Source organism: Microtus oregoni, unplaced genomic scaffold (assembly GCF_018167655.1).
Source record: "Microtus oregoni isolate MIOR12 unplaced genomic scaffold, Mior012 000010F_ref0000083, whole genome shotgun sequence".
Classification (NCBI taxonomy): Eukaryota; Metazoa; Chordata; class Mammalia; order Rodentia; family Cricetidae; genus Microtus; species Microtus oregoni.
Genome location: NW_024543069.1, coordinates 24357591 through 24382455, shown reverse-complemented (window position 1 = coordinate 24382455; position 24865 = coordinate 24357591). Strand labels below are relative to the sequence as shown.

At 42.7% G+C, this 24865-nt stretch overlaps 1 protein-coding gene across 1 annotated transcript in view; it reads right to left on the bottom strand.

Moving 5' to 3' along the window:
- Positions 1-1196: 1196 nt before the first annotated feature.
- Positions 1197-24865, bottom strand: part of Cog6 (component of oligomeric golgi complex 6) — a 44745-nt gene continuing 21076 nt past the window's right edge. Inside the window, exons 12-19 of the mRNA XM_041659538.1 lie at positions 24199-24290; positions 22424-22541; positions 19605-19736; positions 19120-19287; positions 15857-15964; positions 14779-14832; positions 12465-12544; positions 1197-2240 (exon numbers count right to left, since the gene is read on the bottom strand). Of these exons, the coding sequence (XP_041515472.1) occupies positions 2093-2240; positions 12465-12544; positions 14779-14832; positions 15857-15964; positions 19120-19287; positions 19605-19736; positions 22424-22541; positions 24199-24290 (900 nt within the window). The 3' untranslated portion in view covers positions 1197-2092. The remainder of the gene's footprint in view (positions 2241-12464; positions 12545-14778; positions 14833-15856; positions 15965-19119; positions 19288-19604; positions 19737-22423; positions 22542-24198; positions 24291-24865) is intronic.

Genomic DNA, 24865 nt, shown 5'->3' with positions numbered 1-24865 from the left:
TACGCAGAATGCAGCTATAAAAACTCAGTCATATTGGGGTTGTACATTGTATTCTGAAGACATATAGTCTGCACAATAGGCCTTGTCAAATACATAGACAGGGTTTTTCTGTGTAGCTCGGGCTGTCCTGGAACTTGCTCTGTAGACCAGGCGAACCTCAAACTCACATAGATTCTCCTGCCTTTGCCTCCCGAGAGCTGAGATTAAAGGTGTGCACCACCATTCCTGGCTTGTTTTTCATTTTAATTTTTTTATATTAATTCTTTAAGAATTTCATACAATGTACTTTGATCATATTTATTCCCTTCTCCCTGTTCCCAGGCCCACCTCCACCCCAACCCCAACTTCATGTTCTCTCTTAATCAAACCCCTTGAGTTGTATTGTGCTAGCCAACTACTCTTGTGGGGTCTGCCCTGGCATGTGGTAAACACGCCAGAGGTCGCAACAAAAAAGAAAACTGACTTTGCTTCTCCTCAGAAGCTAAAGGCTGAGTGCAGACCTCCCCGTCTAGGCTGGGATTTTATCTGGTTTGGTTTGTACAAGTCTTACCCTTTAACACACATTTTAAAACATCTACTGAAATCTATTCCCCCTCCCACTGGGTGTGGTGGACAGCAGCAAGTCAAGCCAGCCCACTGTCACCAGCACACGCTGCTAATGCTCTACCTCGGTGCTGTGTGGCTGAGTTCTGCTGTCGTATGGTTAGGCGGATGGAATATATTTCCAACTGGGCAGTGCCCACTTACTCTGGGCTTCTTAGGACAGAACCCCATAGCAGCCCATCCTGGTAGCAGTATACATTGTTCTGAGTACTAATATACTATGGTTGGTTTTGTGTTTATATAATTATTGGACAGTTTGTCCATTTCTGAAAGAAAAAAACAAGGCAGATGGAATTTCATAGGGACTGCACCGATCTGGCCACTGGGTGCACTGCCACCTTGAATCTCCAGTTCTGCACACAACACTCATTCCCATGCACCACGTCATCTTTGATGAGGTTACAGTCATGCAAATCAACACAGTCCAGGATACAAAGCCTGGCATCAGCAGACCTCGGTGTTGGGTCTGTGCTGTCCTCCTAACCTTCCACGTCACCGTGCTTCTCAGCCTAAGACTGTACCACACCCTACCTGCTGCTTTCCCTCCGCTGTACAGGACACATCTGTGAGAAGGATAAAAATACTACAAAGACTGTTGTTCCAGAAATAGTTTAATATATATTAAGAAAACCAAGTAACAAGAAAAAATATATTTTCTCTCAGCAAACGAAATGCTAAGTGTGTCAATCTTTTTCACAATAGTAATAAATTATGTACAATGTAAGCTCCTGCCTTGTCTTATGCTGTTCTGATAAAATATGCCACATGTATTCATTGAAAAGACCAACAAGACAGACTGACACCACAATGGATAACATAGAGTTACTTTTGCTCTGAACGACCTTTTTAGTGTGAACATAGAACAGAGAGTGTAGGTGGCTAGATTAGGTGAATACCCACCCGGAAAAACGAGGCTTCCCATGTGCAGGCTTTCTGACCTTTCAGCCCGCACAAATGTCTGCAAGGAACGAGGCTGCAGGTACAAAAGTAAGAGAAAGGAGACGATAGCCTCAACTTCGCTTCTTTCTAACAAACCCTTTGACACTTATCTGGGGGAGAGAGAAATGAGCTAGGTTTAAGAAGCGATTCATTGCAAGGAATGCAGAGGAATCTTCAATAAAGGGACATTTGTTACCAACAACAGCTGCAGTTTATGTCACATGGTACTTAGAACTCATTGCACTTAATCCTGAAATCTTCCCTCTGACTTTCTGCCTCCATCTATAATCCCAAATCAAGGGGACCTTTAAGCTATGTAGAGGCAGCCAATGAACAACAGAACATTGCTACCTAGAAAGAAGACATAGCAGTACAGACTCAAGTCAAAATTGATTTATCTCCATGCGAGCTCAGAATGAAAGAAACTCACCTACAATCTTACATTAAGAAAACTATAACCCCCAAATTTCAAAATAAAGACTCAGATTAAAAACCCAAACCACCCTTGGTGTTGCCAGGCAGCAGTAATCTGCAAATGCCATCAAGATCATCAGGAGAGCAGTGTCTTCACTTGCTCAGGCGACCTGTGTAGGATGCTCTCCGGATCTTTGTACGCGTTGACGGGATTCATCACGGCTGCATGAACTTCCTCATAGGCTCTGCAGACCAGCTCAGTAGACTGCTTTACGATCTGCTCCCTGTTGATGAGCAAACAAAGCCAGAACATGACATGACCCCAGGGACTCTAAGATCACACATCTGAATGACGTCTGAATGTCTGAATGATACGCTTCACCTCCATGCTGAGCAGTTCCTACTGATGGGGACGAGTAACTACTGTTTACTAACATATTCCTCATTAACATGCAGCCTCCAAAAGTCAGGGGCTGCGCTTCACCCGCCGCTTGGCCATCACGACTAAAACAGCACCTCACATACAAAGATTCCTTGACTCAGGGTGGGCTTACATCTTGATGAATCAAGCTAGAAACATGGGAGGAGAAAAAAGCATTTAACATCCTTAGCCTACCAAACAGTGCAACCCAGAATACCTTAAATGTGTTCAGAACACTTAACCTCAGCTTAGAGTTGGGTCAAACCATCTGATAAAAGCAGTAAGAAATTATTCTAGTTGTCATACATGTCTATGCAATGAAGTTGCCAAGAATAGATGCTAATTCTTTAAGCTGTCTTTCTGGGATTTATGTTCTTCTCTATAATAATGCCCAAAATAATTTGTAAGACGATCTACAGACACGAGTCTGTGATTTGTAAGTATGGAATGTGGATGGGAGTAGAAGAGACGTCCATTCCGAGATGCTGGGTCAACAGTACCTGGGTTCGGATCTATCCTTATTAAGTTAAGGAACTTGATAATTTTTCAAGAACTGCTAAATATTGCAAAATAAGAGCAGGGAGAAGGAAGGCATGTTGAACAAATGCTCTGAACACAGTGCAGTGATGTTTACTTTCTTCTAGGAAGGGGCGGCAGAAGATTGACGGAGAGCAAACAAGGCTCAGCAGTTAAGACTACTTGTTCTGCCATCAAGAGGATCCAGTAGCCACGTAAACTGCCTAGAACCCTAACACCAAGAGGTACAGAGACAGGAGGATTTGGGGGGACTTGATGGCTACAAGGTTCAGCATGGAAACATAAACTCCAGGTTCAGGGAGAGACCATGTCTCATGGGAATACAGAGAATGACAGAGGAAGAAACTCCACCTTCACACCCAGATGCACACACACAGATAAGCCCTAAGAAATAAGGAAGAAACTGGTTGGGAATCTACTTAGTCACATCATGTGATCTACTGTCTGGTGAATGATCCTGTAGTTACTGACCTTCATAACAAGTGTATCAAAATAATGTCAAAACTAATTTTCATAAGTTAAACAGTCAAAACCTGTTAAGAGATGGCAATTAACAACTGTGACACATACATTTGAAAACCACATTTTGTTGGGGTTTTGTTTTGTTTTTCAGCAAGTCAGAAGTGAACTTTAGAAGCTGTTTCTAGCTCATCACTAGGAGCAGGATGATGGATGTTGTTATTAGCCCAGCCTCACACCTCATAGTTTGTTGCAATCTGACTACAACATAAAGAATATACAGGAAAAGGACTATGCTGCCATACAAAGGGTTTAAAATCATAAGGCACAAGAGGGTATTAAATATCATTTTAAAAACAGATAACTATTGAAGGACATCTAGGTTGTTTCCAGGTTCTGGCTATAACAAATAATGCTGCTATGAACAAAGTTGAACAAATGTTTTTGTCATATGATAGGGCATCTCTTGGGTATATTCCCAAGAGTGGTACTGCTGGGTCCAGGGGTAGGTTGATCCCAAATTTCCTGAGAAACCGCCACACTGATTTCCAAAGTGGTTGCACAAGTTTGCATTCCCACCAGCAATGGATGAGGGTACCCCTTCCTTCACAACCTCTCCAGCAAAGGCTATCATTGGTGTTTTTGATTTTAGCCATTCTGACAGGTCTAAGATGATATCTCAAAGTTGTTTTGATTTGCATTTCCCTGATTGCTAAGGAGGTAGAGCATGATCTTAGGTGTCTTTTGGCCATTTGAACTTCTTCTGTTGAGAATTCTCTGTTCAGATCCGTGCCCCATTTTTTAATTGGGTTAATTAGCATTTTAAAGTCTAGTTTCTTGAGTTCTTTATATATTTTGGAGATCAGACCTTTGTCTGTTGCAGAGTTGGTGACGATCTTCTCCCAGTCAGTAGGTTGGCTTTTTGTCTTAGTGACAGTGTCCTTTGCTTTACAGAAGCTTCTCAGTTTCAGGAGGTCCCATTTATTCAACGTTTCCCTTAATGTCTGTGCTGTTGGGGTTATACATAGGAAGCGATCTCCTGTGCCCATCTGTTGTAGTGTACTTCCCACTTTCTCTTCTATCAGGTTCAGTGTGTTCCGATTGACCTTGAGGTCTTTGATCCATTTGGACTTGAGTTTTGTGCATGGTGATAGATATGGGTCTATTTTCATTCTTCTACAGGTTGATATCCAGTTGTGCCAGCACCATTTCTTGAAGATGCTTTCTTTCTTCCATTGTATGCTTTTAGCTCCTTTATCAAAAATGAGGTGTTCATAGTTTTGTGGGTTAAAATCTGAGTCTTCTATACGATTCCATTGGTCAACTTCTTCAATAAAAGAATGGATGAAGAAAGTGTGGAATATATACACATTAGAGTACTACTTACTTAGCGGTAAAAAACAATGACTTCCCGAATTTTGCATGCAAATGGATGGAAATAGAAAACACTATCCTGAGTGAGGTATCCCAGACCCAAAAAGAGGAACATGGGATGTATTCACTCATAATTGGTTTCTAGCCACAAATAATGGTCATTGAGTCTATAATCTGTGATCCTAAAGAAGCTAAATAAGAAGGTGAACCCAAAGAAAAACATATAGTTGTTATCCTGGGTATGGGAAGTAGACAAGATTGCCGGGCAAAAAATTGGGAACTTGGGGGTGGGGTGGGACGGGGGTAAGGGGAAATGGGGAGAGAAAAGTAAGAAGGGGAGAATGGGGGTAACTTGGGGGGAAAACGGGATGATTGGGAGAAAGGAAGGTTGGATAGAGGAGCAGGGAATCACATAACTTAATTAAGGGAGCCATCTTAGGGTTGGCAAGAGACTTGAACCTAGAGGGGCTCCCAGGTGCCCAGGGCGATGTCCCCAGTTAGCTCCTTGGGCAGCTGAGGATAGGGAACCTGAAATGACTCTATCCTATAGCCATACTGATGAGTATCTTGCATATCACCATAGAACCTTCATCTGGCGATGGATGGAGATAGAGACAGAGACCCACACTGGAGCATTGGACTGAGCTCCCAAGGTCCCAATGAAGAACAGAAGGAGGGAGAACATGAGCAAGGAAGTCAGGACCACGAGGGGTGCACCCACCCACTGAGACAGTGGGGCTGATCTATTGGGAGCTCACCAAGGCCAGCTGGACTGTGACTGAAAAAGCAAGGGATAAAACCGGACTCTCTGAACATGGCGGACAATGAGGGCTGATGAGAAGCCAAGGACAATGGCACGGGGTTTTGATCCTACTTCATGTTCTGGCTTTGTGGGCACCTAGCCAGTTTGGATGCTCACCTTCCTAGACCTGGATGGAGGGGAGAGGACCTGGGACCTTCCACAGGGCAGGGAACCCTGACTGCTCTTTGGACTGAAGAGGGAGGGGGAGAGGAGTGGGGGGAGGAGGAGAAGAGTAGGAGGAGGGGGAGGGAAATGGGAGGCTGGGAGGAGGCGGGAATTTCTTTTTTTTTCTTTCAATAAAAATAAAAAAAACAAATAACTGACAAGAGTAACATACTGAAAAATCTTATGTAGCAATTTAATTTTAGTTTTTAAGTCATTATAAAAATATTAGTAAAACCAAGTTGCAATTTGTGCCCTGTTTCTAAGCTAAATTAGTTTACAAATGTCAATAATTAACAACAGTTGAAAAGCAGAACAAAGGTAAAACACAGATAATTAAATAAAACCTGGCCAAAAGACCTTACAAGATTGTAACCGGTTCTGAGTGTTGGAATGTGATAGCACGGTCTTTCCCATGCTGCTCCCTGTTTAAGAGGCCACTGAGATACAGAAGGAATTAAAACTGAACACGGACTGTGGAAGACAGAGAGAGCAGAGGTGGTGGATCAACACAGTCTTGGAAGCAGTCAGACAGTGGAGGGAGGAAAGGCAGGGTTCCTTCTCCCTGCCAGCTCAGCCACAGCCAGAGGAGAGCCAGAAGTGGGGATTCCCTGCAGTGAGCCACGTCTAACCCTTAGTTGAGACTCATGAACTCTGACAGTGTGGGAGGTGGGATCTCCACCAAGTCCACACATTCGCTTTCATTAAATGTTTCCCGGGGAAGTCTACATGGCATGGTAGAGAAAAAACAATACTGGGAAGGAATTTTAAAGCCTGGAACTCAGGTGAAGGATGTAGCACTCACTACAGTTACCTTGACTGTATTCTATATGTCCGTACAAAGCACTGAGTAGATGAATCTTTGTAGAACATCTTCAACATTTAAACTATATGATTCAGTCGACAGATGAGAGCTTTTTAATGAGCTTTTCTTAAAAAACCCTATATATTCGTCTTAGTGCACACACACACACACACCATTCTACACAGAGGAAATGCGGTCCTAAATAGGCTGTTGGCTCTCTGCATGTTAGCTGTTACTTAGGCAGTGCTCAAACGACTTTGCCTCTATTTCATTTTGAATTCTCTACTCTCTCTCTCTCTCTCTCTCTCTCTCTCTCTCTCTCTCTCTCTCTCTCTCTCTTTTACTTCAAGTAGAAACTACCCTGCAAGTTCATCCTTTATCTTGGAAAGCCTATGTAAGTGTTTTGTCTGTGCACCATACTGTTTTTCTTCCTGCCTGGTGTCAGGTTATTGCGCTAATTAGCAGTATCATAAAATAGTTTGAAATTATGAGACTCATTACAGTGACAAACTACTGATGTCTAAAATAGAACAGCTTGAGGGACTGTGTAGTGAAATCCAAAGTGATCAAGAAATCATCTAAGTCCAGTTGTGTGCTGGGACCTTGGCCCTCTTGCAGGCAAGCTTCACAGCGGTGCTGTGGAGCAGGACTTCGAGCCTGGGCACCCACCCGCCTGCATTTACATCCATCACAGTCATGCTCACGGCTGATGGATGAAAGCTTTCTGTGGTACAAAGACTCTAAGCACCAGAGGGACTGGCCAGCTATAGTGAAATGGTTTTCCAGACCCAGTAGGCTAGTTAGCTGCTCCTAGGCACTCAGAGTGGCCAGGGCTGCAAGCACAATTCCCGCACCAGGTCAAGGCAGCCATGCCAGTGTGGAGAGCGGAAGAGCACATCAGACAAACTCCAGGGAACTACTGGTGACTGATGGCTGCTGGGGAAAGGAAAAGTCACTTTTCTCCAAGGTTGTGGCTCCTGAGAGGCTGCCCATCCAATATCGGATGGTCCTTCACCCAAGCACATGCAGGCAGCACTAAGTGGACTCAGTAGGTTTTTTAAAAAGAGTACATGGAGTTGGGAGGAAAACTAAGTTGAGGGATGGGGAGGAAGTAGAGAGAGGAAATAGGAGTGGCTTTGATCAAAACACATATGCATGTATGAAATTCTCAATTTTTAAAGATAATAAAAATGGAGGGAAATGGTATTTTAATAAAAGGTGTAGTCATTAATAAAGTTAGGCCACTAACCACCCCATGTCTCTGTTACCATGAAATCTTGGGTTTATTTTGGTGTTCTAATCCATCCAAGCTAATTTTCAAAAAGCAGAAACTCAACTCTTATGTGGATATAAAAATGAACACATCACAGTCTTAATTCAGGTCAACAATGAAACTCCTAATAGTAAAGCTGGTCACAGAATACTCTGTTAAACCAGACAACACATACCCAGGGTGGTGTGGGCCTTAGGGCATTTATAGGTATTTCTAAAGGAAGGCTCAAATAAAACAAGTTATGTCTGAACAGGCTAATGTGCTGTGGTACAAAAAGAATCGTGACCTTTGGGACTTTCTTACCAAGCACCACTACCACTTAACAAATCTACACAGTTTGAGACCTTTAAGTTCCAAAGAGCAGAGCCGAGTAAAGGCTCACCTCCTCCACGGGTCTCCCCTGTGGGGCAGGTCGGCAGTCAATGACACCAAGAGACAGGCTACTCTCCAAGACCTAGTAACTCCCCAACACATCTCACAGTTAGACAGCAGCTGACCACACCGTGGATCACACGCAAACAGCATAACCACGGGGCTAAATTACCATGAGAAAATGAGTGAACTGATTCTTAACGTCACAGTTTTACTAAAAGGCAGTGCCGTTTGTTTCCCTGTACGTACTTCAGGATGCTGGACACTAAGAACTTGTTTACCTAGTCACAAATGTCAAAATTTCAAAACTCTTAATACAGACCACTACAGAAGTGCACAGAGAAATCATTCTCATTAAAATCAGCTCATGCAAATTGGTTGTCTTTTAAACAGTTATATACAGCACTGAGCTAGCAAATGAACCGCTTGCTTCTAGAATCAGGGAGCTTGTTAACCAGCACTTAGGATTCTCGTTGCCTAACAACCTGGCGCATCTTCAGCATTACCATAAACCTACTGTTCCCAAAAATAGCTTCTTTCTACACACAGGTTCTGAGAGCACTAAGCGTGAGCTTTGGCAAGGCACAACCACGTGCACACCAGGAGAAGGCTTGCCCAGTTAAGGGCTGGGAAGATAAAACATCGAGGAATCATGAGTGTTGGTGTGTGCAGCTTTAGCGTTGCTGGTTTGGTTTTGTGTTTAGCTCTGGCTGGCCTGGAACTTGTTATTTAGACCAGGATAGCCCGGAGCCCACAGAGATCTGAGTAGCTTGGCCTCCTGTGTCACCATCCCTGGCTCCATAACTACTGTACTCCATGCTCTTCAGTGTTACTGTTAGACAAATGCACCCTTTATGAACTGATGCTATTATCACCGGGAAGTGTTTCTGTTTCTCACGTTAGCACCTCGTCTAATTCCCCTGGTGCTGACACAGCTATCTCAGCATTATTGTGATTAGTGCTGCCTGGCTTCTATCGTCCTTTTAATTGTACACTGTCTTCTGCACTCAGGGTGTGTGTATTACAGACAGCAGGCACCTGGGCCATGCTGTAATTCAGTCTAAGGTATTACTGCCTTTCTACGGGAGCACACCGTCTTCTACATTCTAACAGCTACCTGCCAGGCTGCACGTCCGTCTATTGTCTTGCTGGTTTCTCCTGTTTCATTTGCATTTCTTTCCTTCTTTCCTTGTCTGCTGCAGAGACTGCTGGACAGTTTTCTGTGTACCCTCCAACACTGCACACCCCACCTCACAACAGTACACTCCTACTTCCCTTGAAATCAGTGGTTCACATGGATTGCGACCTCTTTTGGGGTCAAACAACCCTCTCACAGGGGTCACTTAAGCCCACCAGAAAACACAGATATTTACATTATAATTTATTACAGCAGCACAATTACAGTGACGAGGCAGCTAGGAAATAATTTATGGTGGGGGTCCCCTCAACCTGAGGAACTGGCATCGGGAAGGCTGGGAGCCACTGCTCTAGGCTCCCTTAAAGGTCCACAATTCACTTTCTTCATTACTCTGAGGTTACTTTCCTTCATCCTGAAGAATTCCCTTTATTATCATCTCCTACAGTGTTTATGTAGATGGTAAGATGTATTAATTTTGCTATTAGCTTTCAAGGATTTTTTTTCTTTGGTATAATTTTTTGGTTTACTGGGGCTAGGAATTGAAGCCAGGGCTGCAAACACCCTAAGTAAGCTCTCTACCACTGAGCTGAGGGTCACACATTTCATGTAGACACTGTTGTAGTTCAGTGTGCTACCAACACCCCACTATCTTGTACCTGTATTGTTTCCAACACAGAGTCAGCTCCTATGAGCACCAACTCATCCCCCTGGCTGCTCTAGACGGTGCTGTTTACATCAGCTTTTGATGCCCCGTGCATTCTGCTCGGGCTGAGTTAGCTTATTGGGGATGAGGATTCCCATTTGACATCATACCTGGAGAAAGTTTTCCTTCCATTAAATGTTTTTCTCCAATAACGAGACACTCCTATCACACAGAACTGAGTGTACACACATGTATGTGTGCTGCTTGATCCCCTCTCGTGTGCTTCCTTCCCTCTTTAACTGGGAGCTGTTTCCCTCAGGAAGGACGAAGGCTTCCTTTTACACACTGGACTTTCCAGGGTAAGTGCAGCAGCCTCGGGGAAGTGTCCTTCTTTACTCTCTCAGCATATTGAAGCTTTCCCTTAATGCCTGGACACACTTCCAATACCTGCCATAAGTATCCACTAGTTCTGTAAGCACTGTCTGTGGGTCTGTCTCTATTAATGGATCTCTTTTCTCCTTTGGGTTCACATTTTCCTGCTCCTAAGCAGTTCTGGGGTGTTCCCCCAACTGGGGACTCACGCCTCTATGTATGGCACTAGCAGGCATCCTTCAGAAGCCAAACTGTGTTTGGAAGGTAGCGCACTGAGTTGGAGATTAATGTGGTATTTAGTATGAGTCTCCACCAGCCCATCCGTACCTTACTTCGAAGGTTTGGGCTCTCTGAGGTCTCTAGGATGTTGTTCAGGCTACAGCTGCTTTTCAGTTTAAAGGTTACCAGTAGTTATTCTTTCACTAATGTTTCTTTTCCTTTTCTTAATTAAAAACTTGTTTCAGTTTTGTTTATCTATGTTTAGTTTTGATTACACATATAATGAATACAAGTGCTACTCAAATCTTCCTTAAATCAAACAAAACAATTATTTCACTGAATCTGTGTTTTTACTTTTAATATAAGAAAAAATGGAAGGAAGAAATTGACCCTAGAGAAATAGTTCTTCAGTCACATAGCCTTTCCTGCAAACTCGTCTGGAAGCACGCACACTCCCTCCTCTTGTCAAGCCCTTGAACTCTACTCTGATGCTGACATGGTCATAACTGCAGACTCTGTGGTGCACAAGGTGAACCCTGGGCACTGGCGGCAAAGAGAACAGTGCCTTTCTAATTTATTCCACGGAAAAAGGAAAAACTCTTTAAAACCACTTATTTTTTCTATTTCTTTCTTCGTTTTCTTGACAGCCTTACTTCCTAGTCCCTTAAATATGCTCGGTATTTTCCTTTACGACTGAATGTCCAATCAAAACTCTCCTTTGAAAGCCAAATCTTAAGACAAAAAAACAAACAAAAAACAAAACAAAACAACAACAACCCGAGAGTGGAGCACTGTACAATCACAACTCAGAACAGCACCAGCAGGGCAGGCAGGCAGGGGTGCGGAGGATGCTCACTCTACACAGACCTCCTGAAGGGCAGGGACGAAGGGCATAAGGTTGTATATATAGTTACTTTTGCCTAAAGTGAGTATCATTTTGGAAAGACTCACAATTTAACTAGATAAAAGTTATCTGTTCCTATTTCAAGTACTATATAAATAAGATCAAATATAGACTGCAATGGATATGAGAAATGCCTATTTTTGAAGGAAAAGAAACGCTACCAGCTAAAAACAGAAAGATGTCTAATTAGCATAGACACTTCAGTGCTACTGTGTACACTGCTCTCTATGATCTAAATGTTAGAGAACAGGACAGGCAGGATGGTTAGCCAACAGCAGTGCCTCCGCCGAGTCACAATCTGACTTTAATCCCTGAGGCTCACAGAAGTGTAAGGACACAATTCCACTCCCTCAAGCATCTTCTGACCTCCACAAGTGCACTGGGGCATGCATATGCCACACACACACCCCAAATGTTATAAAAGTTTAAAAAGTAAACAAACTGAAAACATTTAAACAAAAACTGATAACATGATTTTAAGATAGCAATGCTATTTTTTAATTTTTTTTCTTAGAAACACAACTTGAGGTACAATACACTGTTTTTTTAAGAACTGTCAGGTGCTTAAACTCAGTTACAGGATAATAAAATAATATCACCAAACACATTAAATTTATTACTTAAAAGTCACATAATATGAGAAATTCTTGAACCTGCACGCAAGAGGGCTACGTTCTTTCCATGAAGCCTATTCTGATGCTTCTGGCTCTCACTTCCAGCTGTTAGATTTGGTTTCTCTTCCCCATCCGTGTAGAGGACTGTGATCCTCTAAATAAATAACCCTTTATTCTATGTAATTCTGAACTAGTGTGGGATTATTCTGTAACTTCCATCATCAGAAGATTACACATTAATGAGAAGGAGGGAAATACGAGTAAGGAATAAGTATTGCCAAGGTTGATTCCCTGGGGTGCAAAGGCAGGAGAAACACTGAAAACTGCTCTTCATAGCGAATGTCTGTCTGAAAAGGAAAACTGCTGTTTAAAAGGTTCCGATTCTCTCCCGCCTCCCTCTGAGCAGCACTTACTTCACTGTGGCGCTGAGGAGGAAGTTCAGCTGTGGCATCAGAAGGTGGTCTGGGGCTGAGAGGTAGCGGTCAAACTGGGCCTGAGAGAAGAATGAGTGAGAGCTGTGTGGACCCGCTAAGGAGCCACTGAACAGCCACTTCTGGGGAGTGTTAAAACTTCAGACCCCGCCCCCCAAACACAACTGTCCAGGGATTTTTGTTCAAATGAGCACTTCCTATCACAGAAACACCCTAAAACTGCCTATACTAACTTATTTAGAAAGGCGGGCAAGGGTTAGTGGGTAGTCAAAGAGTGTGTGTGCATGTTACTATGTGCACGTGTTTGTGTACATATGTGCATGTGTATTCAGAGGATGGAGGGCAAAACTGGGCATTCATCTTTTCCCACCAAGACACTGTCTCTAGTAGCCTAGAATACACCAAGTGGGCTAGAATGGTCAGTGAGCCCCGTGGGTCCTTTCTCTCTCCCCCTCCTCCTCCTCCCAGCACTGGGATTACAGGCATATACCACCATACCTGGGAATCAACCCAGGCTCTCAGGCTTATGGAGCAAGCACTTCACTCACCGAGCCAACCCCAATCTTACAAACAAATTCCTAAGAAACTTGTTTTTTTTTTTAAAGTGAATCTGAAATTCATTCATTGTGATCAGAAATTTTAAAGATAAAATTTCCTCTGAGATTCCAGTTTGCTAGTACAATTTACACTTGGTGTATATGCTATGATTGTTATTTCTCCATGGGATCTTTCACCATGATACAATGTACCCTGTCCATCTCACTTAGGGTTCTAAATCATACACTGTCTAACAGCAGTCCTGGTTGTTGTGATGGTTAATTTCAATTGTCTATTTGATAGGACCTGGAATCACCTGGAATCTCAATGATGAACTATCAAAATTAGGTTAAGCTATGGGCATGAGAAAGTTTCTCAATTGGATTAATTGCAGGAAGATCCACACTAAGGCTGGGCAATACCATTTCATGGGGTGGGGCCACATGAACTGCAGAGAAGGGGTTGGATGTATATGCATTCATTGATCTCTTCTTCTGACTATGGACTGCAGTGGCCAGCTGCTTCAAAACCCTATCAGGATGGATAGACCCTTAACCGTGAGTTAAAGCAAACTCCTTCTTCCTTAACTTGATCAGAGTATCTGATTATAGCAACAGGAAAAAGAACTAAGACAGTAATATGTAGGGCATCTCTGCTACCAGAATTATTCAGCAGAGGACGTTCACTTTGTTAGGGATTATCTGAAGAACTCAGGGCAGATGGTAACTTTAGGAGGCAAGCCCCAGGCTCTGGAAGGTGACTTCCTAGATGAACAAATGAAGGAGTTATAGCAAGAGAAGTGCTGTGAAACTTGCAGAGGGGTCATCTTCTGAGTGACAGGGTTATGGGACTTACATGTGGGGAGATATGCACATAACATAATGCATATCTATGCTGCAGGCACAGAACAAACAGAAGACCATGCTACACGAGGTGGTGCTCATACTGAAAGGAAGGAGTAGGGTATGTGTGTGTGCCTGTGCGCATGCATGAGTGTATGTATATGTGTTGGAAAGTAGACATGAATATATAGGTGTGTTAATGACTGTGAATCTGAGTCTGTTTGAGTGTGTATAAATATGTATGAGTGCATGTGTGCATCATGAATGAGACTGTAACTATGTTTGTGAGTTTGTGTATGAGTAGGAATGTGTGTATCAGTGTAAATGTGCATATGTGTATCGGTGAGTCTATGTATGAGTGTGCTCACGTGTGTGACTGTGTCTTAGTGTACATGTTGTACAGTGCTGAGGCCTGAGCACAGGATGGTGTACATGCCAGGAAAGCATTCTACCACTGCTGCAACTGCTCCCACAAAAAGAAAGTCTAAGCTAAAGGCTTTGTGACTCTCCTGCTGAAAGTAAGACACTATTCTAAAACAGGAATCCGAGTTCAGTTAGCATCTCAGAAAGAACAAAAAAAACAAGAAACAAAGACAGGCGTTTGAGCCGGGAGTCACGGCCAAAGAAAGTCTGCAGCCCACAGCCCAACCCACATGTGCCACCACTCCTGTTTCCCCACCAGATCAGGAGCCAAGCTCTGAAAATGAGGAGATCCTAAACTGCAGTACTGTGGACTTCATCAGGTCTGAGGGGCGAGGACAACCAAAGGCAGCCCTGGGCAAGGCTGATGAAAGGAGCCGACAGAGCTGCAGGGCACATCATAGGAGGAAACCTATCACCCAGGACGTCCGTCACTGCACATCACGGCCAGTAGTGCCTAAGGACATCCACCTTGAGAGGGTGTGTGAAGCACTTACCATTGCAGCCTTCAGTGCCACCGAGTCTAGGTTGGGCAAATTGGCTAAAGAACCCTAGGAAAAAGTTATAAAAATGGTCTGTTACAAGATTGCCCCCTTTCAGAAAAATCGTGTAGTTGCTTCTAGAGAAGAGTTTGCTCTTCACTGCAGTAAGAGTAGGGCCATAAATGAGGGGCAAAACTACATTTATCAACAAGGGAAATAGCACCACACTTGAGATTTACTCAAGCAAGAAAAGCAAGCGACATAAAACTTGGAGGATGCTGGTGAGGTGTGGAGGTTTAGGGAGCAGACAACATGAGGAACTTGCTCCCCTGTCAATCAGCTACACAGAAGGGCGGAAGCTGTGAGTTCCTTGCTTCTTGAGGCAGCTTTTTTTTTTTTTTTTTTTTGGTTTGCTCCGCATTTATGGCCCTACTCTTACTGCAGTTAAGAGAAAATGCTTTTCTTTGGAAGCACTTACATGAGTTTCTGAACTTGGGCAATCTTATAATCTTACTTTGTGTTAGGGTTTCCCACCTCTCCAGACCTCTTACTATTGGGGCTCTGTAAGATCATTTTGGCTCAGAACACTTTCCTTCACAGATCTGCTAAACTAGATGGAGGATAATTTTACTTTCATAGTAATCCATTTATTCATTCGGCTGAAGGTGAAATGGGACTGTAAAAATTCACCAGGATACCGGGTGGTGGTGCACGCCTTTAATCCCAGCACTCAGGAGGCAGAGATCCTCATGAGTTCAAGGCCAGTTTGGTCTACAGAGCAAGTTCCAGATAGGCTCCAAAGCTACACGGAGAAACCCTGTCTAAAAAGGAAAAAAAAAATCACCAGTATGAACGTCTTGTACACTTTATAATACTCATTTCTGTGTATTTACATCTTATGACAGTAATTCCTAAATATTGTCATTACTCCTAACAAAGAATTACCTGCATTTTCAGGCACTCTCCTGACTCATGACAGACACTGATTAGGCCTGTCTCAGCAGAGGACACGAACAGAGAGAGCTGCTAACCAGTGGCAGAGCCAAGATTAAAATCTACAGTCCATCCCTAGAAGCCACCCCTGAGTGCTCACCTGCTCAGGCTTGTGTTGCTGTACAGTATTGTAAATGTAGCTCAGGCCAACTCGAGTCAAAACATAAGACGCTTGCTCGTTTATGAGAGTGTCCAAATGGGCTTCAATCTAAAATAAATACAGAAGAAAAAGCTCTGTAGAAGAGAACCAACAGAGACACAGTAAAGGAAGAGCATGCTGGTGATGGAGGAAGGTCATTGGTTAAGTAATAAAGAAACTGCTTGGCCTCATAGGTTAAAACATAGGTGGGAGGAGTAAACAGAACAGAATGCTGGGAGGAAGAGGAAGTGAGCTCAGACTCGACAGCTCTGCTCTCTAGAGCAGAGACGCCATGCTCCCCTCTCCTGGGCAGACGCGAGAGCTCTGCTCTCTGAGGCAGATGCAATGAACTCCGACCCAGCATGGACGTAGGCTAGAATCTTCCCGGTAAGACTGATGCTACTCAGATTATTAGAGATGGGTTGATCAGGATGTGAGGGCTAGAGTTAATGGGCCAAGCAGTGTTTAAAAGAATACAGTTTGTGTGTTGTTATTTCGGGGCATAAGCTAGCCAGGTGGCTGGGGTGATGGGGACGCAGCCCCGCCGCTCCTATTACTACATGCTGGGGCTGTCGTCACAGCCTTCTCTTGCTGTGGCCCAGACTATGGGACCCAAGCAGCCTCCACAACAGATTTTTCTTCCCGCTGTTACTTAAGAAGTTACAACTAAAAAGGATTCTAAGACAGCCACCAGCTAAGGAATATGGATTGATTCTCAGCTATTTCAAAAGCAGAACTCAAACAAAAGTCACAATGACTGTTAAAATAAATTACTCGGATATAAGAAGGGCTTGAAGGCTGCATTCTGAGCCTTCCCTCCACTGCCTGAGGAGCCCCATCTCCGAAGAACCCTGATGGGACCTGGCCCTGCAGCTGAGGAATGGGGCCCCGGAAGGAAAGCAGTCCAATAGAAGAGGCTGCTCCTTCCATCTGCCTGGTCCTCCCCATTCACTCCAAAGTGTCCCCAGTTTAGCCAGTTTGCTTGCCAACGACACAGAGCACCTGCCAACTCTCATTTCTGTCACCACATGAAAGCCTTCTAGTTCAAGCGACTCCAACACCTGTATTCCTCCCACAAAAAAGCCCGCCACATTGTTCTTTTTAATGAAAATACCCAAGGAAGTACAATTAAGAGTCCTTATTTCTTGGATTTATGGAAAACCAAATATTAGTAATAATTATAATAATTTGCTTAAATACAAGCATTTAATGAAAGTGAAAAGGAAACTAGTTGATGCTAACAACCAAATTAGTGACCTGAAGGAAAAACAGAAGAGAGAGAAAGTATCAAAGAAACATGCTAAAGAGACAGAATAAATTGGAGAACAGATTCATAACATAAAATAAAACAAAGACAGGACCTGCAGAACATAAGACAGTAACACACAGAGAAATTATTTTTAAAAAAATTAATGAGTAAATGAAAGGCTTCAATCTCCAAACTGAAATTGCTCTCATTGTCTAAGATGGCAATAATAAGAGAAACGCCTACAATATGCTGGGGACATACCTGAGCCCAAAGGAAGATCCTTATAGGCCTCTAGGTAGACAGAGCCAGTTGCTCCAAACAGGAGACTCAGCTTTCCCTGGTGTTACCAGCCATGCTGGAGAAAGCTGAGGGGGAGGGGGAGGTGAGGGAGATGACGTCTGGGCATCTAGAACCCATGGTCTAACAACATGAGCTGTGTCTCTGGAGGACTCTGAGGAGCCATGTCTCTGACATGCGTGTGAAGAGTCCAGCTGACACATGAGGATGTGGGTGGAGAGAACAGACCCTGGACACACTAACAAACTCCATTGAACAGGTACGGGACATCGTGCTGGCCGGAAACGTGCACAACACTGTGGACAAACATCACACGGCTGACAATGCAGAATAATGGCACTGTACGAACATACATCTGAACCTTTCAAGAAAAGAAAGAGACAAACGGCAGAGATATCGATAAAAACCATATTATGAACTTAAGTCCGCGGAAATAAAGTTATTGAAGACAGGAAGTTTAATCACTCTCTCCGACACGGCTCAGCTAGCACAGCAGCTGTGCTGACAGAGTTCACCGCAGCATGGCTCTCACTGTCCAACTGCAGTGGGAAGACGAGGAAGTTCGGGGAGAGGCATCACCCGTCTGGAAGCATATGTGTGGGGACCAAGAAAGCCTGGGGATCATGAGACAGGAGGATGAGGGTGTGAGGAAGGTGGGACGCGGAGAGCAATGGAAGACATAAAATACGCAGAAGGAAGGACCGAGGGGATGAAGGTCACCGGCTGGAGAGGGGGAGGGAGGGCAATGGAGGAAGAGTGAAGGAGACCAAAAATCAAGCCTCTCTAAAATCTTAAGTGGCAATACATACAAGTATTTAGAACTACCAAGATAAATTAAAAAAAAAATGAACATCCAGAGAGACAAATGGGAGAGGTTGAGAACTGTGCTTTTTTACAATAAACTCCAAAATTATTAAGACTTTATGATTACTGATCATTCTTAAATGTTCTCGAATGAATTAGAAATTAGAAAATTTAGATGTATCAAAGTCACTCTTCAGAAAAATGCAAGGCTACAAATCAAACTTCATTATACCCACTACCAGTCTTCAGGCTTTTAGTGACAGACATTTGGGGCTCTTTGCTTTAGCCTTGTTCTCCTGAACATTGCCTCTACCAGTACTGTCAGTATCAGAACCCAAGTATTATGTACCTGATGAATGGCTTTGATTTAGCCATCATACAGACTTTTGAGAGACACCAGCTGGCTTATGGAACAGTGACTGCTAGACCAGGGCATCTTGGCTAATACTGCTTTACTCACGGACAGAATAAATATGTCTGGTCTCTGGAACACTTGCTGCTCCTGCTACATGCCCTGCAAATTACAATTACAATATAACACGACATCTGCACACAGCACTGAACACTCAAATGAATCAGAGGGCTTTCTCATACCATCCTATGCTAGAATATAATCAAGTTCTTTAACCATTTCACATTCTGGCTTCTTTAAAGCTGAAAATCAGAAGTGTGTGTGTGTGTGTGTGTGTGTGTGTGTGTGTGAGAGAGAGAGAGAGAGAGAGAGAGAGAGAGAGAGAGAGAGAACATCCTTCAGACAAACTGCCTTAAGGAATTGATGAAGTCAGGCCGTTAACATGTGTCAAAAGTTAGTAACTTAGAGTTATCACACTGAAAAAGCAGGCTCATAGAGAAGCCACTCCCTAGCAAAATTTACCTGAAACTGAAGCATCTCCAGGCGCCTGTCTGTGAATTCAAACAGAGCCAATGTCGTCTTCATCATGTACAGTGAGTTGACCATGAACGTGGCCATGTCAGCTGTGCCTAAATTGCTGGCTGATACCGTGCACATCTGGAGGAGAGGATCTAAGACACATGACAAAACCTGTAAATGAAAAGGAAATGGATTCTTATTTCTTAATCAGGATATAGTCCTGGGGTTATAGTCTTTCAGAATTAAATGCCAAGCTAATTGGAAGACAGCCAACTTATAAAAGTTCATGAGGTCAAGATTTAATAACAAAACCAAATAGCACAAAAATGGGCATCATTGAATTCCCCTTTAAAATCAAGAACTGACTTAATATTGAAAACATCAACATCAACAGTAAAGGGATCATCAAAGTATACAGACGCATACGCCAACATCTCACACAACGTCTAACAGAAGGTGAGCAAGCAATCAAGGAATTTACAAGCTACCTGCACGAAGTCAGCCTGCCGAGCATCCAAGGGGACAACTGAAGAATCGTGTGATGCCAGAACCTCCCGCAGCAAAGTGAGTGTCTGACTGAGGGCAGAGCTGGGTCCAAGGTCAGGTGGTGGGAGCTCAACCTGCACCAGAAGAACAGTTTACCTGCTGCCCAGGTTTTCTTCAGGAAGGTTAAAGCACACAGAGGGCTCATGATAAAACACAAGGGTAACACAGCGCATGTCTGATGTATTAAAAGCTCACAACTTATGGCCAGTTTATTTTGAAGTACGTTGCTCAGAGTGACAAGGTTTTACCAGCCTGCCCCAGAGCTGTTATTATGACTTTCTATGTGAAAGCTCAAGAATTTATGAGAAAACTTGGTGTTTACTTGAATTGTAGAATTACATTTGTTTTATACCTAACATAACCTGGCTTTATTTTGTTTTTAGCCCAAATTGTAAGAATAAAAAAATCCCCACAGCAGCAGTGTCACTGAGAACTGCTGTATCTCTGAGAATCATCATCTGCTCTTATGGCTCAGTGTCTAGGAAGGGGCTCTTGACTCCCTTCTCCATCAAGGGCCCCCTGAGAATTCCAGGTTAACCCATAAGCTATGCACTTTGAAAAGTGGTTCACAGAAAATAAGTACCACTAAAATTTTGAGAGATAGGTTTAATCTTCTCACGGCTACATCCTCAGAGCATCAGAGGGACTCTGAAGGACTGGGTAGAATGCTGTATCAGCTGTTGACTTGAGCCTGAGTTACCCTGGGAAGGGAAGCCAGGCCTAATGTCACTGTTGCTTAGAAGGACCACCAGAGGCCCCTGTGAGCTTCCTTTTTACTGTTATTTCTTTTTAATACAAAAAAGAACTTATACAAGTTTGAGAGTCTGCCTAGAAAACTTCAGAAGGGCATCAGAGTACTTTTAACTTTAATGGATACGTATTGTAAATAAAACAAAATTTGGCAATTAGAAGTCTTTACAAGACACTATAGCCTTGGGTCAGACAGAAAAAGAGGAAACTTTTAAATGTCAGGATTTATTTAAAACTTTGCATACATAAAGTTGATGAATAACTGACATTAGTAGGAATGGCAGAGTGACCGTGTAAATATTTTCTTTTCTGAAAGTAGTATTAACAAGAAAAGTTATGAGACACATAAGCAGAAAAGAAAACGTGGTCTATGACAGCCAAAGGGAAGGACAGAAACAACTGACTACCAGAGCACTACAGGTGAACACAGTAACTGGAAGACAATTTCACTACAGCGTTCACCAACAGATGTGAGCAGGCACAGAACTTGAAGACGGGAAGAAAGAAAGGGAGTGAAACGAAAATGAACAGAGCCCCATGAACCAACCTCAGCTTAATCCAAAAGAAACAGAGAACAAGAAACAGGAAGTGCCTGAAGAAACAATGACAGATGACCCCCCAAATCTGCTGAACACTCATCTCAATGGCCAAATAGCTGACTGAATTCCAACATAAATCTGCAGTGGTCTCCATGGAGATAGAGCATAACTCAAAAGAGAGGGGCTCAGGAGATGGCTCAGTGGTGAGGACCACAGGCCATTCTTTCCTCAGCACCTGCATTCAACTCCCAGCGCCCACATGGTGGCTTGCAACCTTCTGTAACTCACTAAGATTAACAGCCAATGTACCACCAGAATGCACTAAATATTGCATACTTAAAGGGTTGGAAGAAGTAAAATGGCAGCCAACAATTGTATTTCTGGGAGAGGTAGTCGTCAGAATGCAGGAGAACATGATACTATCAAGACAAAAATATTTTTTTTTAGTAATTTTGTTTATATTTTCTTTTCCTCTTTGTGAATGAAAAGATAACTTCATGAAGACAAACTACATGCAATAATACCAGCACAAGAAAGAGGAGAGCAACAGAGGAGGGAGAAGGAAAGGACAGAATGGAGAGACAGGGATGAAGACTCATAGAAAACATAGAAAACAGAGCAAAAGAAACAAATTCTACTCTCAGGAAGTCATCTGGATGTAAATGGGTTACACATACTAATTGAAAGGCAAAGACTTGAGGGTGAGTTATTTTTTAAAAACCATACTCAAACTGCATGTTATCTTTTAACAAGTTCAAAGGAAAAGAACATAAAAAGACATAATTTACAAATAGCCAAACAAAAGCTAGTATAGTCACACTAACATAAGACAAAACACCAGTAAGACAAAAGCATCACCAGACATAAAGGCCATCTTCTGACAATAAAAGGATCAACATGTGATGAGACCACACAGCAGCTACGTCCATAGACGCATCCAGCAAGACAAGTCTGAAGCTGACAAAGAACAATCGTTCCTGCTGCAGAACTCTGTGAGAGTTACAACGCTAGAGCAGACAGGTCCCTCTGGTTTAGCTGTTTGTTTATATTACATGGAGCTTCTCTACTCACGTTCATAAATGTTCATGGGTGTGACACAGAAGATAAAGCTGTGCCACTGGGAGGCGAAACTATGAAACTGTCTAGAAAAGACATCTTGTAAGAGCTCCAGGTTTCACAGTGCCAGAGTGGCTCTCACGTAGAGGATTAAGCTCGTCTTAGTTACACATATTTGGAATGGAACACTCTGCATTGAAATGTTTAAAACTGAAACATTTAGAAAACGAGGTAGTGAAACTCATCTTGAGATATTTCTCCAATTAGGAAACAGTTACGCTAATCCAGAGAGATAACTATAACCTGAGGCACACTAAGCTTCCCCAACATGAGCTTGAAGGGGGAAAAAGTCACTAAAGTCAGAACATGAAAGAAGTCCCTTATGGCTGCAGCTCAGGGAAGCTGAGCACACCCACCTTGTCCATCAGTTTACTTGCATGCAGACTCAAGCTATTGAAGAATATTTTTTTGCTTAGCAAGTGCATTTCTTCAATTGTCGTCAGTAGAGTAGCTGCACTATTTCCAACGATGCCACTAAACAAAGAACATTTCATGTCAGATTGGAAAACAGAAGCTAACACAATTCAGCCCGCTGAGAAAGGCGCTTTAAAAAGAGATCTAGATGTGGAGGCTGGGGAAACGCACAATGAGTAAGACTTCTGTTTTCTAGGTGGAGGGGCTGAGTGTGACCCCTAGCACACACATAAAGCCATGCCGGCTGCATGTGCCTGGAACCCCAGCACCAGGGGCCCCAGGAGCCCCGTGACCAGTCTAAAAGGCAAGCTGCAGGCCCTCAAGCGAATAAGGCAGATAGTGAGAGAAGTCCCCTGACATGGGCTCCACAAGCAGGATGGGCATATGTCACACACGTGGACATACACCATGGGCGAGGGGAGAGGGTACTAGTAGACTGACTGACCTGGGCTACAACAGTAAGAGCTAGCAACAACAACAGATTTATACAGGAGAGAGAGAGAGAAAGAGAGAGAGATCTACACACCAATCACTCCAGTTTCATATAAAAATGTCAGTTTCCTTTTCATTTGAGTAAGGAAATTAAAAAGGGAAAGAAGCAAACTAAAGTTTGAGCAGCCATAGTACCGGAATCTGAAATACGAAACTGTACGCCACTGTTCAGAAAGCTTTGGGTATGAGTGGTGTTGGATTGTTAAAGGCCTTTATAACTACTCCACAATCCTGGTCCCAAGCATTCTGGGTAAGGTTTAGTTAACTTGTACAACACTTCCAATATTTCCTAACATATTCTAGCGAGGCTGTGAGTCAGAACTGACATATGTGACATGCAAACACTGTCTTCTCAGCACAACAGACAGGCATCCTGATTACACAGCAAAGTCTGGTTTTAATTTTAAGGAAGAATCAACAGCTCATACTGATTTGATAATTAGATTGCATAATACTGAGTTCTTTTCATTAAAACTAGCATAACCTATCAAAAATATATCTACAAACTAGAGTTATTCAACTTTATACAGCTGCTTAAGTAGCATTATATTTAAGACTAATTATAAAACTATGCTATTTTGAAATAATTATATTAGCATATCTGGTAATATTAAATTTTCTATTAAATAGATGATTATTAGAGCCATCTAAAGAAATTTCTCCTGTTTTGCAAGTAGGTAAGTATGTACACTTATTTTCCTCATTGATACATTAAAAGGGATTTCAATTATAATATATTTAGGTAAGACACAAGATTTCCAATTCAATAAACTTACTTTTCTGGAGAGAAGATGAAGCTATGTCTATGTTATCATTCATGCAAAACTAAATGCTAACGAAGAATTGAGGACAGTGGTGCCCAGATGACAGAGTTCACCATTATGTCTTATTCTCCCTATAGCAATGGCTCTAGCTATCGTGGATCTCATTTACTAAAGCAGCAAGGCTTACTTTGTAGACATATTTTGTTATGTATGTTGTATGCCACTCCGTGTATGTGTGTCTATGTCTGTGTCATCTATGTGTGTATGCCTCCCCCCCTCTGTGTGTGTGTGTGTGTGTGGTCATTCACAGAACAGAAAGGGGAGAAGAATGACAGCCCCCAAGGGCATACTGGAACACTAAGCATGCATGGTCTTACACGATACACAAAGAGGAAACAGAAGTGTGTCCTGAATACAGAGAAACACTCCAGGGGACACAAGCACATTTACTATTCAGTTACCTGATTGTATGGTGGTAAAACTTGAGGAGATTAGAAATTTTATATAATAAAACTGCCCCAGGTTCAGCAAGTATTACTTGTTCAATTCGAACCTATGAAAACAAAAAGAAAACCCTGAACATTTATTTCTTAAAAGTATACCTTTTCTTCATTAATAATGAGGTATAAACAACATAAAAGTACTTGAAACAATTTCATTATTGCAGTAATCCCAAAATGCTTTCTAAAGAAATTCTGTATATTAAATGATAACATATGATAAACATTTTAACACAAATTCTTAAAAGTGACTATCCACAACATTTGGCTCAAAGCAGGCAATACTGGAAACGCGAGCAGGGCCACTGTGAGGCTGAGCACCTCTATGTAAGTGACCTGGTGAGGCCTAAACTGCAAAAGCAGCTGCAGTGTTACTGAACAGATGCTTAGCCAGCAGCACTCATAAGAACGAGAGAAAGAATTCTGTTGCATTACATGTTTGTTCCTATTAGCAGAGAGTAAAGTCATAAGAGAATATCAACAATCCGTCCAGCTGTAAGGCTACCAGTATGAAGATGAACTTACTCTTCCAGGAATCTTCTAATTAACTCCTACCACCCACTGCTCTCCTTGGTTAGCATCCCTCGTTACTAATGATGCTCACACCATCTACTCTGTCTGTCCTTAC